The 17,500-nt window shown below is 46.0% G+C and overlaps 1 protein-coding gene across 1 annotated transcript in view; it reads right to left on the minus strand.

The window, feature by feature from the left end:
* LOC139387576 (piezo-type mechanosensitive ion channel component 2) overlaps nucleotides 1-17,500 on the minus strand; it is a 291,891-nt gene that overhangs the window by 176,397 nt on the left and 97,994 nt on the right. The window contains exons 10-15 of the mRNA XM_071133907.1: nucleotides 16,631-16,759; nucleotides 14,969-15,004; nucleotides 14,656-14,785; nucleotides 12,363-12,562; nucleotides 8,957-9,187; nucleotides 7,630-7,753 (exon numbers count right to left, since the gene is read on the minus strand). Coding sequence (XP_070990008.1) covers nucleotides 7,630-7,753; nucleotides 8,957-9,187; nucleotides 12,363-12,562; nucleotides 14,656-14,785; nucleotides 14,969-15,004; nucleotides 16,631-16,759 — 850 coding nt within the window. The remainder of the gene's footprint in view (nucleotides 1-7,629; nucleotides 7,754-8,956; nucleotides 9,188-12,362; nucleotides 12,563-14,655; nucleotides 14,786-14,968; nucleotides 15,005-16,630; nucleotides 16,760-17,500) is intronic.

Raw genomic sequence — 17,500 nt, forward strand, 5'->3', positions numbered from 1 at the left:
ATTCCACAGTACTACATAGAGCCATGACTACATGGAACTCTATTCCACAGTACTACATAGAGCCATGACTACATGGAACTCTATTCTACAGTACTACATAGAGCCATGACTACATGGAACTCTATTCCACAGTACTACATAGAGCCATGACTACATGGAACTCTATTCCACAGTACTACACAGAGCCATGACTACATGAAACTCTATTCCACAGTACTACATAGAGCCATGACTACATGGAATTCTATTCCACAGTACTACATAGAGCCATGACTACATGGAACTCTATTCCACAGTAAATAGAGCAATGACTACATGGAACTCTATTCCACAGTACTACATAGAGCCATGACTACATGGAACTCTATTCCACAGTACTACATAGAGCCATGACTACATGGAACTCTATTCCACAGTAGTACATAGAGCCATGACTACATGGAACTCTATTCCACATCAGGTAACTGATGCAGCAGTAGAATCAGATTTAAAAACAGGTAAAAATACACCTTATAGAACATTGTGGACTGTGAAAAGACACACACACACACACACACAAAATATACACACTCTACACACACGTACACCTGAAGAGTGTGTTGTAGTAGAATAGTGACACTTCATGTAGTGTGACCAAAGCACCAAGTCTAGGTCCAAAAGCCTCCTGAGCAGCTTTTACACCCGAGCCATTAACACTGCTGATAATCAAACCCGGAAAATGTACATTGACCCCCCCCCTTTTTTTACAACGCAGCTACGCAATATTTCATATCTACTGTACGTATAGTCACTTTACCCCTGCCTACATGTAGAAGCTGTGGCTCCCAAGTGGTGCAGCGGTCTAAGGCACTGCATCTCAGTGCTAGACGTGTCACTACAGGCACCCTGGTTTGAATCCAGGCTGTATCACAACCGGCCGTGATTGGGAGTCCCATACACTTGCCCCAGCGTCGTCTGGGTTTGGCAGGTGTAGGCCGTCAATGTAAAAAATAATTTGTTCTTAACTGCCTAGTTAAATAAAAATGTACATATTAACCTGTAGACTTTTTATTTTATTGTGTTACTTTTTATCTTCATTTTTTTTTTTACTGTAGTTTATCTAGTAAATATTTTCTTAACAATTTTTTTCTTAAAACTGCATTGTTGGTTAAGGGCTTGTAAGTAAGTATTTCCTAGCTGCTGTCTTGGCAGGAACTAATGGGGATCCATAATAAACCCCAGGAAGAGTAGCTGCTGCCTTGGCAACAGGAACTAATGGGGATCCATAATAAACCCCAGGAAGAGTAGCTGCTGCATTGGCAGGAACTAATGGGGATCCATAATAAACCCCAGGAAGATTAGCTGCTGCCTTGACAGGAACTAATGGGGATCCATGATAAACCCCAGGAAGAGTAGCTGCTGCCTTGACAGGAACTAATGGGGATCCATAATAAACCCAAGGAAGAGTAGCTGCTGTCTTGGCATGAACTAATGGGGATCCATGATAAACCCCAGGAAGAGTAGCTGCTGCCTTGGCAGGAACTAATGGGGATCCATAATAAACCCCAGGAAGAATAGCTGCTGACTTGGCAGGAACTAATGGGGATCCATAATAAACCCCAGGAAGAGTAGCTGCTGCCTTGGTAAGAACTAATGGGGATCCATAATAAACCCCAGGAAGAGTAGCTGCTGCCTTGGCAGGAACTAATGGGGATCCATAATAAACCCCAGGAAGAGTAGCTTCTGCCTTGGCAGGAACTAATGGGGATCCATAATAAACCCCAGGAAGAGTAGCTGCTGCCTTGACAGGAACTAATGGGGATCCATGATAAACCCAGGAAGAGTAGCTGCTGCCTTGACAGGAACTAATGGGGATCCATAATAAACCCAAGGAAGAGTAGCTGCTGCCTTGGCATGAACTAATGGGGATCCATGATAAACCCCAGGAAGAGTAGCTGCTGCCTTGGCAGGAACTAATGGGGATCCATAATAAACCCCAGGAAGAATAGCTGCTCCCTTGGCAGGAACTAATGGGGATCCATAATAAACCCCAGGAAGAGTAGCTGCTGCCTTGGTAAGAACTAATGGGGATCCATAATAAACCCCAGGAAGAGTAGCTGCTGCCTTGGCAGGAACTAATGGGGATCCATAATAAACCCCAGGAAGAGTAGCTGCTGCCTTGGCAGGAACTAATGGGGATCCATAATAAACCCCAGGAAGAGTAGCTTCTGCCTTGGCAGGAACTAATGGGGATCCGTAATAAACCCCAGGAAGAGTAGCTGCTGCCTTGACAGGAACTAATGGGGGTCCATAATAAACCCCAGGAAGAGTTGCTGCTGCCTTGGCAGGAACTAATGGGGATCCATAATAAACCCCAGGAAAAGTAGCTGCTGCCTTGACAGGAACTAATGGGGATCCATAATAAACCCCAGGAAGAGTAGCTGCTGGCTTGCCAGGAACTAATGGGGATCCATAATACACCCCAGGAAAAGTAGCTGCAGCCTTGACAGGGATTAATGGGGATCCATAATAAACCCCAGGAAGAGTAGGTGCTGCCTTGCCAGGAACTAATGGGGATCCATAATAAACCCCAGGAAGAGTAGCTGCTGCCTTGGCAGGAACTAATGGAGATCCATAATAAACCCCAGGAAGAGTAGCTGCTGCCTTGACAGGAACTAATGGGGATCCATAATAAACCCCAGGAAGAGTAGCTGCTGCCTTGACAGGAACTAATGGGGATCCATAATAAACCCAAGGAAGAGTAGCTGCTGCCTTGGCATGAACTAATGGGGATCCATAATAAACCCCAGGAAGAGTAGCTGCTGCCTTGGCAGGAACTAATGGGGATCCATAATCAACCCCAGGAAGAATAGCTGCTGACTTGGCAGGAACTAATGGGGATTCATAATAAACCCCAGGAAGAGTAGCTTCTGCCTTGGCAGGAACTAATGGGGATCCATAATAAACCCCAGGAAGAGTAGCTGCTGCCTTGGCAGGAACTAATGGGGATCCATAATAAACCCCAGGAAGAGTAGCTTCTGCCTTGGCAGGAACTAATGGGGATCCGTAATAAACCCCAGGAAGAGTAGCTGCTGCCTTGACAGGAACTAATGGGGATCCATAATAAACCCCAGGGAGAGTAGCTGCTGCCTTGGCAGGAACTAATGGGGATCCATAATAAACCCCAGGAAGAGTAGCATCTGCCTTGGCAGGAACTAATGGGGATCCATAATAAACCCAAGGAAGAGTAGCTGCTGCCTTGGCAGGAACTAATGGGGATCCATAATAAACCCAAGGAAGAGTAGCTGCTGCCTTGGCAGGAACTAATGGGGATCCATAATAAACCCCAGGAAGAGTAGCTGCTGCCTTGCCAGGAACTAATGGGGATCCATAATACACCCCAGGAAGAGTAGCTGCTGCCTTGGCAGGAACTAATGGGGATCCATAATAAACCCCAGGAAGAGTAGCTGCTGCCTTGGCAGGAACTAATGGGGATCCATAATAAACCCCAGGAAGAGTAGCTTCTGCCTTGGCAGGAACTAATGGGGATCCGTAATAAACCCCAGGAAGAGTAGCTGCTGCCTTGACAGGAACTAATGGGGGTCCATAATAAACCCCAGGAAGAGTTGCTGCTGCCTTGGCAGGAACTAATGGGGATCCATAATAAACCCCAGGAAAAGTAGCTGCTGCCTTGACAGGAACTAATGGGGATCCATAATAAACCCCAGGAAGAGTAGCTGCTGGCTTGCCAGGAACTAATGGGGATCCATAATACACCCCAGGAAGAGTAGCTGCAGCCTTGACAGGGATTAATGGGGATCCATAATAAACCCCAGGAAGAGTAGGTGCTGCCTTGCCAGGAACTAATGGGGATCCATAATAAACCCCAGGAAGAGTAGCTGCTGCCTTGGCAGGAACTAATGGAGATCCATAATAAACCCCAGGAAGAGTAGCTGCTGCCTTGACAGGAACTAATGGGGATCCATAATAAACCCCAGGAAGAGTAGCTGCTGCCTTGACAGGAACTAATGGGGATCCATAATAAACCCAAGGAAGAGTAGCTGCTGCCTTGGCATGAACTAATGGGGATCCATAATAAACCCCAGGAAGAGTAGCTGCTGCCTTGGCAGGAACTAATGGGGATCCATAATCAACCCCAGGAAGAATAGCTGCTGACTTGGCAGGAACTAATGGGGATTCATAATAAACCCCAGGAAGAGTAGCTTCTGCCTTGGCAGGAACTAATGGGGATCCATAATAAACCCCAGGAAGAGTAGCTGCTGCCTTGGCAGGAACTAATGGGGATCCATAATAAACCCCAGGAAGAGTAGCTTCTGCCTTGGCAGGAACTAATGGGGATCCGTAATAAACCCCAGGAAGAGTAGCTGCTGCCTTGACAGGAACTAATGGGGATCCATAATAAACCCCAGGAAGAGTAGCTGCTGCCTTGACAGGAACTAATGGGGATCCATAATAAACCCCAGGGAGAGTAGCTGCTGCCTTGGCAGGAACTAATGGGGATCCATAATAAACCCCAGGAAGAGTAGCATCTGCCTTGGCAGGAACTAATGGGGATCCATAATAAACCCAAGGAAGAGTAGCTGCTGCCTTGGCAGGAACTAATGGGGATCCATAATAAACCCAAGGAAGAGTAGCTGCTGCCTTGGCAGGAACTAATGGGGATCCATAATAAACCCCAGGAAGAGTAGCTGCTGCCTTGCCAGGAACTAATGGGGATCCATAATACACCCCAGGAAGAGTAGCTGCTGCCTTGACAGGGATTAATGGGGATCCATAATAAACCCCAGGAAGAGTAGCTGCTGCCTTGGCAGGAACTAATGGGGATCCATAATAAACCCCAGGAAGAGTAGCTGCTGCATTGGCAGGAACTAATGGGGATCCATAATAAACCCCAGGAAGAGTAGCTGCTGCCTTGACAGGAACTAATGGGGATCCATAATAAACCCCAGGGAGAGTAGCTGCTGCCTTGGCAGGAACCAATGGGGATCCATAATAAACCCCAGGAAGAGTAGCTTCTGCCTTGGCAGGAACTAATGGGGATCCATAATAAACCCAAGGAAGAGTAGCTGCTGCCTTGGCAGGAACTAATGGGGATCCATAATAAACCCAAGGAAGAGTAGCTGCTGCCTTGGCAGGAACTAATGGGGATCCATTAATAAACCCAAGGAAGAGTAGCTGCTGCCTTGGCAGGAACTAATGGGGATCCATAATAAACTCAAGGAAGAGTAGCTACTGCCTTGGTAAGAACTAATGGGGACCCATAATAAACCCCAGGAAGAGTAGCTGCTGCCTTGGCAGGAACGAATGGGGATCCATAATAAACCTCAGGAAGAGTAGCTGCTGCCTTGGCAAGAACTAATGGGGATCCATAATAAACCCAAGGAAGAGTAGCTACTGCCTTGGCAGGAACTAATGGGGATCCATAATAAACCCCAGGAAGAGTAGCTGCTGCTTTGGCAGGAACTAATGGGGATCCATAATAAACCCAAGGAAGAGTAGCTACTGCCTTGGCAGGAACTAATGGGGATCCATAATAAACCCCAGGAAGAGTAGCTACTGCCTTGGTAAGAACTAATGGGGACCCATAATAAACCCCAGGAAGAGTAGCTGCTGCCTTGGCAGGAACGAATGGGGATCCATAATAAACCTCAGGAAGAGTAGCTGCTGCCTTGGCAAGAACTAATGGGGATCCATAATAAACCCAAGGAAGAGTAGCTACTGCCTTGGCAGGAACTAATGGGGATCCATAATAAACCCCAGGAAGAGTAGCTACTGCCTTGGTAAGAACTAATGGGGATCCATAATAAACCCCAGGAAGAGTAGCTACTGCCTTGGCAGGAACTAATGGGGATCCATAACAAACCCCAGGAAGAGTAGCTGCTGCCTTGGCAGGAACTAATGGGGATCCATAATAAACCCAAGGAAGAGTAGCTACTGCCTTGGCAGGAACTAATGGGGATCCATAATAAACCCAAGGAAGAGTAGCTACTGCCTTGGCAGGAACTAATGGGGATCCATAATAAACCCAAGGAAGAGTAGCTACTGCCTTGGTAAGAACTAATGGGGACCCATAATAAACCCCAGGAAGAGTAGCTACTGCCTTGGCAGGAACTAATGGGGATCCATAATAAACCCAAGGAAGAGTAGCTACTGCCTTGGCAGGAACTAATGGGGATCCATAATAAACCCCAGGAAGAATAGCTGCTGCCTTGGCAGGAACTAATGGGGACCCATAATAAACCCAAGGAAGAGTAGCTGCTGCCTTGGCAGGAACTAATGGGGATCCATAATAAACCCAAGGAAGAGTAGCTGCTGCCTTGGCAGGAACTAATGGGGATCCATAATAAACCCAAGGAAGAGTAGCTGCTGCCTTGGCAGGAACTAATGGGGATCCATAATAAACCCCAGGAAGAGTAGCTGCTGCCTTGCCAGGAACTAATGGGGATCCATAATACACCCCAGGAAGAGTAGCTGCTGCCTTGACAGGGATTAATGGGGATCCATAATAAACCCCAGGAAGAGTAGCTGCTGCCTTGGCAGGGATTAATGGGGATCCATAATAAACCCCAGGAAGAGTAGCTGCTGCCTTGGCAGGAACTAATGGGGATCCATAATAAACCCCAGGAAGAGTAGCTGCTGCCTTGACAGGAACTAATGGGGATCCATAATAAACCCCAGGGAGAGTAGCTGCTGCCTTGGCAGGAACCAATGGGGATCCATAATAAACCCAAGGAAGAGTAGCTTCTGCCTTGGCAGGAACTAATGGGGATCCATAATAAACCCAAGGAAGAGTAGCTGCTGCCTTGGCAGGAACTAATGGGGATCCATAATAAACCCAAGGAAGAGTAGCTGCTGCCTTGGCAGGAACTAATGGGGATCCATTAATAAACCCAAGGAAGAGTAGCTGCTGCCTTGGCAGGAACTAATGGGGATCCATAATACACCCCAGGAAGAGTAGCTGCTGCCTTGACAGGAACTAATGGGGATCCATAATAAACCCAAGGAAGAGTAGCTGCTGCCTTGGCAGGAACCAATGGGGATCCATAATTAACCCCAGGAAGAGTAGCTGCTGCCTTGGCAGGAACTAATGGGGATCCATGATAAACCCAAGGAAGAGTAGCTGCTGCCTTGGCAGGAACTAATGGGGATCCATATTAAACCCCAGGAAGAGTAGCTGCTGCCTTGGCAGGAACTAATGGGGATCCATAATAAACCCCAGGAAGAGTAGCTACTGCCTTGGCAGGAACTAATGGGGATCCATAATAAACCCCAGGAAGAGTAGCTGCTGCCTTGGCAGGAACTAATGGGGATCCATAATAAACCCCAGGAAGAGTAGCTGCTGCCTTGGCAGGAACTAATGGAGATCCATAATAAACCCCAGGAAGAGTAGCTGCTGCCTTGGCAGGAACTAATGGGGATCCATAATAAACCCCAGGAAGAATAGCTGCTGCCTTGGCAGGAACTAATGGGGACCCATAATAAACCCCAGGAAGATTAGCTGCTGCCTTGGCAGGAACTAATGGGGATCCATAATAAACCCCAGGAAGAGTAGCTGCTGCCTTGACAGGAACTAATGGGGATAAATACAAATACAAAGCATTATTGAGCAGCTGTAATATTATCTCTGACCCTTCTTCTTTGGTTGGTCATCCACATGTACGTCAGTGAGTACAGCATCCTCCTCTCTCTGCTTGTCCTTTCTCTCTGTCAGAGTCTGTCTCAGCAGCAGCCAGAAGCTCAACAGACACAGGACCTAGAGACAGACAACAACAACAAAAAACACGTTCAGCATTTCTGTGAGAGAAACACAGAATGTGGACCTTAAAGATAGAGACGATCATACTTCCAATCATTAGCATAAGACATAGACTTTATTGTGCCTCAATTTATAGGCAACTCAGTTAAGAACACATTCTTATTTACTGCCTAGGAATAGTGGGTTAACTGGCCTAGGAACAGTGGGTTAACTGGCCTAGGAACAGTGGGTTAACTGGCCTAGGAACAGTGGGTTAACTGGCCTAGGAACAGTGGGTTAACTGGTCTAGGAACAGTGGGTTAACTGGTCTAGGAACAGTGGGTTAACTGGTCTAGGAACAGTGGGTTAACTGGTCTAGGAACAGTGGGTTAACTGGTCTAGGAACAGTGGGTTAACTGGTCTAGGAACAGTGGGTTAACTGGCCTAGGAACAGGGGGTTAACTGGTCTAGGAACAGTGGGTTAACTGGCCTAGTGGGTTAACTGGTCTAGGAACAGTGGGTTAACTGGTCTAGGAACAGTGGGTTAACTGGTCTAGGAACAGTGGGTTAACTGGTCTAGGAACAGTGGGTTAACTGGTCTAGGAACAGTGGGTTAACTGGTCTAGGAACATTGGGTTAACTGGTCTAGGAACAGTGGGTTAACCTGGTCTAGGAACAGTGGGTTAACTGGCCTAGGAACAGTGGGGTTAACTGGTCTAGGAACAGTGGGTTAACTGGTCTAGGAACAGTGGGTTAACTGGTCTAGGAACAGTGGGTTAACCTGGTCTAGGAACAGTGGGTTAACTGGCCTAGGAACAGTGGGGTTAACTGGTCTAGGAACAGTGGGTTAACTGGTCTAGGAACAGTGGGTTAATTGCCTTGTTCAGGGGCGGAACGATAGATGTGTACCTTGTCAGCTCAGGGATTCAATCTAGCAACCTTTCGGTTACAGGTCCAACGCTCTAACCACTAGGATACCTTCCGCCCCTCCCCTCTAACCACTAGGATACCTTCCGCCCCTCCCCTCTAACCACTAGGATACCTTCCGCCCCTCCCCTCTAACCACTAGGATACCTTCCGCCCCTCCCCTCTAACCACTAGGATACCTTCCGCCCCTCCCCTCTAACCACTAGGATACCTTCCGCCCCTCCCCTCTAACCACTAGGATACCTTCCGCCCCTCCACTCTAACAGTTTCTTCTTCTAGGTTCCATTGAATTACCTTGGATCCCAGTTCACTGAAGGGCAAGTCCTTCTTGACGAAGAGTCCAGGTACGGGCTCCAGCAGCTCAAAGCTCCAGATGTACTGCAGCACAATGAGCAGGTTCCCGTAGAGCACCATGAAGGGAGAGGTTAGCATGGTGTAACGACGACGGTCCCTCACCATCCACAACATACACGACCACATCAGGAACACAAACGTCAGCCAGCTAACATACGTGATGCTCCACACCTGGGCACAGAGAGAGAGAGAGAGAGAGAGAGAGAGAGAGAGATAGAGAGAGATGGGGAGGGAGAGAGAGAGGGAGAGAGAGAGAGAGAGAGGGAGAGATAGAGAGAGAGAGGGAGAGAGAGGGAGTGAGAGAGAGGGGGAGAGAGAGGGAGAGAGAGAGAGGGAGAGAGAGAGAGAGAGAGAGAGGGGGGAGAGAGAGGGAGAGAGGGAGAGAGAGAGAAGGAGAGAGAGAGAGGGAGAGAGAGAGAGAGGGGGGAGAGCAAATGCCACAAAACCTCAGAGTCTACAATTCCTCAGAAAAACGTACGTAGGGCCAAGTATGATCACGATCACAAAACAGTTTATTGGAAGTTAAAGTTGATTTACTGTTTAACAGATAATTGTTTTTTTTTTTTAAATGAGGCGAGCGAATAAAAATATAATATATGAACAAATGTAATTTATTTAATTGTAAACAACCTTAGTACATCACCTAGCGAACTTACCAAGAGGTTTTAGTGTTTTAATGATTTGTAAAATCCTTGTGAACTTACCAAGAGGTTTTAGTGTTTTAATGATTTGTAAAATCCTTGTGAACTTACCAAGAGGTTTTAGTGTTTTAATGATTTTGGAATGACAGTCACAGGGACCAGTCCTGGTCAGGGTACCCCTCCTGAGGCTCCCGAGTGGTGCAGCGGTCTAAGGCACCGCATCTCAGTACAAGAGACATCACTGCAGTCCCTGGTTCAAAATGCAGGCTGTATTACATCCTGCCATGATAGGGAGTACGATAGGGCGGTGCCCAATGCTGTCCTGGTTTGGCCGGGGTTAGCAGTCATTGTAAATAAGAATTTGTTCTTACCTGACTTGCCGTGTTAAATGAATGCTAAATAAATTTTTCTTTAATTAAATGACACTGAAGTGGTATAGCACCATTGAAATCCCGGCTGAGTTTTAGGCAGAAGTGAAAACTTCTTAAGGCTAGGGGGCAGTATTCGGACGTTTGGATGACTGAGATGCCCAAAGTAAACTGCCTGCTACTCAGGCCCAGAAGCTAGGATATATATATTTGGATAGAAAACACTCTGGAGTTTCTACAACTGTTTGAATGATGTCCGTGAGTGTAACATAACTTATTTGGCAGGCGAAACCCAGAGGACAAATCATCCAGGATTTTTTTTCTTGAGGTCACTCTCTTTTCAATGTGTTTTCTATGGGGATCTAGATTTCTAAGGCACTTGCTTGCAGTTCCTATCGCTTCCACTGGATGTCAACAGTCTTTAGAAATTGGTTGATGTTTTTCCTTTGAGAAATTAAGAAGTAGGGCTGTTCAGAACGAGGGTCGAGTGAAGTGTACTGTTTGTTAGAGAAGTGTGACCTGAAAACTCGCTCCACGTTTGTTTTAATCCGCTATTGAGCGCAGTTTATCCCGTCTCAAATTGTATTGATTATTTACGTTAAAAAAATACCTAAAGTTGTATTAGGAAAGTTGTTATAAAATGTCTGGATCAAGTTTACAGGTAACTTATTAGATACTTTGTGGTCATGTTGCTGGAACCGGTGTATTTTCTGAATCAAACGCGTCAAATAAAATGGACATTTTGGAAGAAGAAAAGAAGGAATTAATCGAACAAAAGGACCATTTGTGATGTTTATGGGACAACAGGAGAAGCTCGTCAAAGGTAAGACATGAATTATATCGTTATTTCTGACTTTTTGTGTCGCGCCTGGCGGGATGAATTATGATTTTCATGTGTATGTTTGCTGGGATGCTGTCCTCAAATAGTCGCATGGTTTGCTTTCGCCGTAAAGCCTTTTTGAAATCTGACACTGTGGCTGGATTAACAAGAAGTTCATCTTTAAACCCTTGTATAATTTATTAATTATTATTATGAGTATTTCTGTTTTTGAATTTGGCGCGTTGCTATTTCACTGGGTGTTGTCAAATCAATCCAGCGCGCGAAGGGATCACTAAGAAGTTAAGATTCATAGATTAAGATCATTTTATTGGTCAACACAACGTCCAAACGAAATTTGACTTCCGATTTTAACCCAACCCCCCCGAAAAGACACACATACATAATTTTGTATAATTTATATGCTAGCTGAAATATATAACAGTCTACTGAGGTAATCAGACATATTCATACTCTCACGAGCTGCTTTTCAGCTTCTAGTCAACTTGAATTTACATTTAACACATCTTTTTTTAGACAGGTGAAGCAAGCACAACACATTTTCTTCAGGAAAATATCTACAATATCTACAAAACAGGTTTTGCAGTCACATAATCCAAAAAGGAAGGCTACAGCTATTATTTTTTCCCCCAAAATTAGAGTTTGTGATTCACAAATAACTTTTTTTTTTATTCACTTGATTCGATTAAACCGTAATTTAACTCAATTCCAACTTCTACAATGAGAAAGTGAATAGTTTGTTTCGTACATAATAATCATTCATGATTCATATGAATTAAATTAATCGTTAAAAAAAAGGATTGGGGGAAGAAGTGTAAAGCTTGGCATTTGTTTAACAGTAAATCAACATTGTTAGGCCTTGTCAGATGACATACAGTATGCTTTCTTTAGCCTTGACGTGAGCACAGTCACCAGATGAACCTAAGTCACCCGAGGGACCACAGTCACCACAGTCACCAGATGAACCTAAGTCACCCGAGGGACCACAGTCACCACAGTCACCCGTGGGACCACAGTCACCCGTGGGACCACAGTCACCCGAGGGACCACAGTCACCCGAGGGACCACAGTCACCAGAGGGATCACAGTCACCCGAGGGACCACAGTCACCCAAGGGACCATAGTCACCCGAGGGACCACAGTCACCAGAGGGATCACAGTCACCACAGTTACCAGAGGGACCGCAGTCACCCGAGGGACCAGAGGGACCACAGTCACCACAGAGACCACAGTCACCACAGAGACCACAGTCACTACAGGGACCACAGTCACCAGAGGGACCAGAGGGACCACAGTCACCACAGTGACCACAGTCACTAGAGGGACCAGAGGGACCACAGTCACCAGAGGGACCACAGTCACCACAAGGACCACAGTCACCCAAGAGACCAAAGGGACCACAGTCACCAGAGGGACCAGAGGGACCACAGTCACCACAGGGACCACAATCACCCAAGACACCAGAGGGACCAGAGGGACCAGTCACTGTGTTTACTCACCATCATGGCTATGAGAGCACAGATATAGCTTTGCTTCATAATGAACCTGAACACTGTTACTACAGCATTCACTCTGCCCTCCTTCTCCTCCTCCTCCTCCTCCTCATCGCCCTGTTCCTTCTTCTCCTCCTCCTCCTCCATCCCAGCAGTCTCTCCTCCCACTGTTGGATTGACGTCATACACACTTCCATTCTTCTTCTCTGTTTTAGATATAAAGATAGGGGGACCTCGTTATTTAGTAGAGAAATATGAATGGGGTATTTTTATAGTCACAGGCTTAAATCTGATGCAATTTGTTCTGTGAGATCATCTTCATGAAGCTAATGTCACGTTTTGTGAATTTTGAAGCATTTCTGATATCAAAATAAGCGCATAAAGGCTTCATAATTCATGAATTAGAGAGGTAGAGAGACTGTAGAATCAAAACGTATAATATCTCCTAAGCCTGTGTTAACCTCAGACCTTATTTATCCCCAAAAAAACATTCATTTCACCTTTCATTTGCCCATTAATTTCCCCATTCGTTTCCCATTTAATTTCCCATTTAATTTCCCCATTCGTTTCCCCATTCATTTCCCATTTAATTTCCCCATTCGTTTCCCCATTCATTTCCCATTTAATTTCCCCATTCATTTCCCCATTTAATTTCCCCATTAATTTCCCCATTTAATTTCCCCATTAATTTCCCCATTTAATTTCCCCATTCGTTTCCCCATGAATTTCCCCCATAGTGCACTACTTCTGACCAGGGCCCTATGGAGTGTGATAAGGAATAAGGATATAGTGCACTACTTCTGACCAGGGCCCTATGGAGTGCCATAAGGAATAAGGATATAGTGCACTACTTCTGACCAGGGCCCTATGGAGTGTCATAAGGAATAAGGATATAGTGCACTACTTCTGACCAGGGCCCTATGGAGTGTCATAAGGAATAAGCATATAGTGCACTACTTCTGACCAGGGCCCTATGGAGTGTGATAAGGAATAAGCATATAGTGCACTACTTCTGACCAGGGCCCTATGGAGTGTCATAAGAAATAAGGATATAGTGCACTACTTCTGACCAGGGCCCTATGGAGTGTCATAAGGATATAGTGCACTACTTCTGACCAGGGCCCTATGGAGTGTCATAAGGATATAGTGCATTACTTCTGACCAGGGCCCTATGGAGTGTCATAAGGAATAAGGATATAGTGCACTACTTCTGACCAGGGCCCTATGGAGTGTCATAAGGAATAAGGATATAGTGCACTACTTCTGACCAGGGCTCTATGGAGTGTCATAAGGATATAGTGCACTACTTCTGACCAGGGCCCTATGGAGTGTCATAAGGATATAGTGCACTACTTCTGACCAGGGCCCTATGGAGTGTCATAAGGATATAGTGCACTACTTCTGACCAGGGCCCTATGGAGTGTCATAAGGAATAAGGATATAGTGCACTACTTCTGACCAGGGCCCTATGGAGTGTCATAAGGAATAATGATATAGTGCACTACTTCTGACCAGGGCCCTATGGAGTGTCATAAGGATATAGTGCACTACTTCTGACCACGGCCCTATGGAGTGTCATAAGGATATAGTGCACTACTTCTGACCAGGGCCCTATGGGGTGTCATAAGGAATAAGGAAATAGTGCACTACTTCTGACCAGGGCCCTATGGAGTGTCATAAGGAATAAGGATATAGTGCACTACTTCTGACCAGGGCCCTATGGAGTGCCATAAGGAATAAGGATATAGTGCACTACTTCTGACCAGGGCCCTATGGAGTGCCATAAGGAATAAGGATATAGTGCACTACTTCTGACCAGGGCCCTATGGAGTGTCATAAGGAATAAGGATATAGTGCACTACTTCTGACCAGGAACCTATGGAGTGTCATAAGGAATAAGCAAATAGTGCAATACTTCTGACCAGGGCCCTATGGAGTGTCATAAGGAATAAGCATATAGTGCACTACTTCTGACCAGGGCCCTATGGAGTGTCATAAGGAATAAGGATATAGTGCACTACTTCTGACCAGGGCCCTATGGAGTGTCATAAGGATATAGTGCACTACTTTTAACCAGGGCCCTATGGAGTGTCATAAGGATATAGTGCACTACTTTTAACCAGGGCCCTATGGAGTGTTATAAGGATATAGTGCACTACTTTTAACCAGGGCCCTATGGAGTGTCATAAGGATATAGTGCACTACTTCTGACCAGGGCCCAGTTCACTAAATTTCCTCCTCACAGATATTGCGAGCAGAAACTTTCGCCCCAGTGTGTGTACAGTACAGTAAAACTCACCTGTAATGTTATTGGTTTGGTCCATTTTATACTGTGGGGTGGAGTACAGGTCCAGACCGACCGGTCTATTCTCCACCGAGTTTAGGGTGGAGATGTCACAAGACGTCCCGTTGGACTTTGCAGCCAACCCCTGTGGAAGAACACAACAACCATATGGACTAGGGTTACGGCCCAGAGGTTTTCCTAGTCAGGTCATGAGACCATTTGTTTTCAAGTGCAGAATAGTAAGTAACAGTGCAGAACATGTAGCAGTTGCGTCAAAAAGATAAGATATGCACATTTGTGATACACTGCAGTCTAGTACGGCACCTACCTCAGATGTACTGTAGCCATCCTGGGTAGAAAGCAGCTACAATAAGGAAAAAGAAAACAGGCAAGGAGAGGTAGAGAGAGGTAGAGAGAGGTGGAGAGAGGCAGAGAGAGGTAGAGAGAGGTAGAGAGAGGTAGAGAGAGGTAGAGAGAGGTAGAGAGAGGTGGAGAGAGGAAGAGAGAGGTGGAGAGAGGCAGAGAGAGGCAGAGAGAGGTGGAGAGGAAGAGAGAGGTAGAGAGAGGCAGAGAGAGGTAGAGAGAGGCAGAGAGAGATAGAGAGGTAGAGAGAGGTAGAGAGAGGCAGAGAGAGGTAGAGAGAGGTAGAGAGAGGTAGAGAGAGGTAGAGAGAGGCAGAGAGAGGCAAAGAGAGGTAGAGAGAGATAGAGAGCGGTAGAGAGAGGTAGAGAGAGGTAGAGCGAGGCAGAGAGAGGTAGAAACAGGTAGAGAGAGGTAGAGAGAGGTAGAGAGGTAGAGAGAGGCAAAGAGAGGTAGAGAGAGGTAGAGAGAGGCAGAGAGAGGTAGAAATAGGTAGAGGGAGGTAGAGAGAGGTAGACAGAGGTAGAGAGGCAGAGAGAGGTAGAGAGAGGTAGAGAGAGGAAGAGAGAGGTATAAATAGGTTGAGAGAGGTAGAGAAAGGTAGAGAGAGGTAGAGAGGCAGAGAGAGGCAAAGAGAGGCAGAGAGAGGCAAAGGGAGGTAGAGAGAGGTAGAGAGAGGTAGAAATAGGTAGAGAGAGGTAGAGAGAGGTAGAGAGTGGTAGAGAGGCAGTGAGAGGCAGAGAGAGGTAGAGAGAGGTAGAGAGAGGTAGAAATAGGTAGAGAGAGGTAGAGAGAGGTAGAGAGGGGTAGAGAGGCAGTGAGAGGCAGAGAGAGGTAGAGAGAGGTAGAGAGGCAGTGAGAGGCAGAGAGAGGTAGAGAGGGGTAGAGAGAGATAGAGAGAGATAGAGAGAGATAGAGAGAGGTAGAGAGAGATAGAGAGCGGTAGAGAGAGATAGAGAGAGGTAGAGAGAGGTAGAGAGAGGTAGAGAGAGGTAGCGATAGAGAGAGGTAGAGAGAGAGAGGTAGAGGTAGAGAGAGATAGAGAGAGGTAGAGAGAGGTAGAGAGAGGTAGAGAGAGGTAGAGAGAGGTAGAGAGAGGTAGAGAGAGGTAGCGATAGAGAGAGGTAGAGAGAGAGAGGTAGAGAGAGATAGAGAGAGGTAGAAAGAGGTAAAGAGAGGGAAAGTGCATGGCCCTCCAGCTATGTGGTCAAGGGAATGACATTGCTGATCTAAGGATTCCTGTTTTATCTTTCAATCAATAGTTTATAAAGCATCAAAAATACCCCGAGGTGAATTTACCCCCGAAGTGAGTTAAGGTCATGGAGTGTTATACGTTATGTAATCTGGGTCATTTATTGCTGAACAACGCTTCACAATCTACCCGATAATCAATAGTTTATAATGCATTAATAAAGTATTCATTCTGAAATAAAGCAAGGTCAGAAGTTTTATAATGGTTCATCCTAAGTTTCTCTCCTCTGTCCATTGGTGAGCCTTCCACCACAGCTTGGCCCTTTTACGATGTATTGCTGAACCTTCTTCCCGATGATCAATATTTTTCTAACGCATTAACACCACAGGTGAGATAAAGAGAAAAAACCCGAGCGTTATACGAGTCAGGATCTCCTACGTTTCTTTCCTCTGTGCGTTGGTGAGCTTTCCACCACAGCTGTCTCCTCTTGTCCGCAGAGTTCCTGGTGCCGTTCCCGACCACCTCCTCCTCTTCCTCTCCGTCCTCTCCCTCCTCTTCTTCATCCTCCTGTTGTAAATAAAGGAATTCAAACAACTGTAAATCTCAGATGTATTACCTAATATCTAGTGAACAATCTCCAACACGGTCCGATTGACAAGTGGAAATCTAAGATCTACAGTCTGTTTGATGTGACTACCTTCACCATGTTCTACCAGAAGTACAGTACAGAACCTAAAGGACAGAACCTACAGGACAGAACCTACAGGACAGAACCTAAAGGACAGAACCTACAGGACAGAACCTACAGTACAGAACCTACAGTACAGAACCTACAGGACAGAACCTAAAGGACAGAACCTACAGGACAGAACCTACAGTACAGAACCTACAGTACAGAACCTACAGGACAGAACCTAAAGGACAGAACCTAGAGTATAGAACCTACAGGGCAGAACCTACAGTACAGAACCTACTACCCAGAACCTACAGTATAGAACCTACAGTACAGAACCTACTACCCAGAACCTACAGTATAGAACCTACAGAACAGAACCTACAGTACAGAACCTACAGTATAGAACCTACAGCACAGAACCTACAGTACAGAACCTACTACCCAGAACCTACAGTATAGAACCTACAGCACAGAACCTACAGTAAAGAACCTACTACCCAGAACCTAAAGGACAGAACCTACAGGACAGAACCTACAGTATAGAACCTACAGTACAGAACCTACAGTATAGAACCTACAGTATAGAACCTACAGTATAGAACCTACAGAAAAGAACCTACAGTACAGGACCT

This window comes from Oncorhynchus clarkii, chromosome 28, assembly GCF_045791955.1.
Source record: "Oncorhynchus clarkii lewisi isolate Uvic-CL-2024 chromosome 28, UVic_Ocla_1.0, whole genome shotgun sequence".
NCBI lineage: Eukaryota > Metazoa > Chordata > Actinopteri > Salmoniformes > Salmonidae > Oncorhynchus > Oncorhynchus clarkii.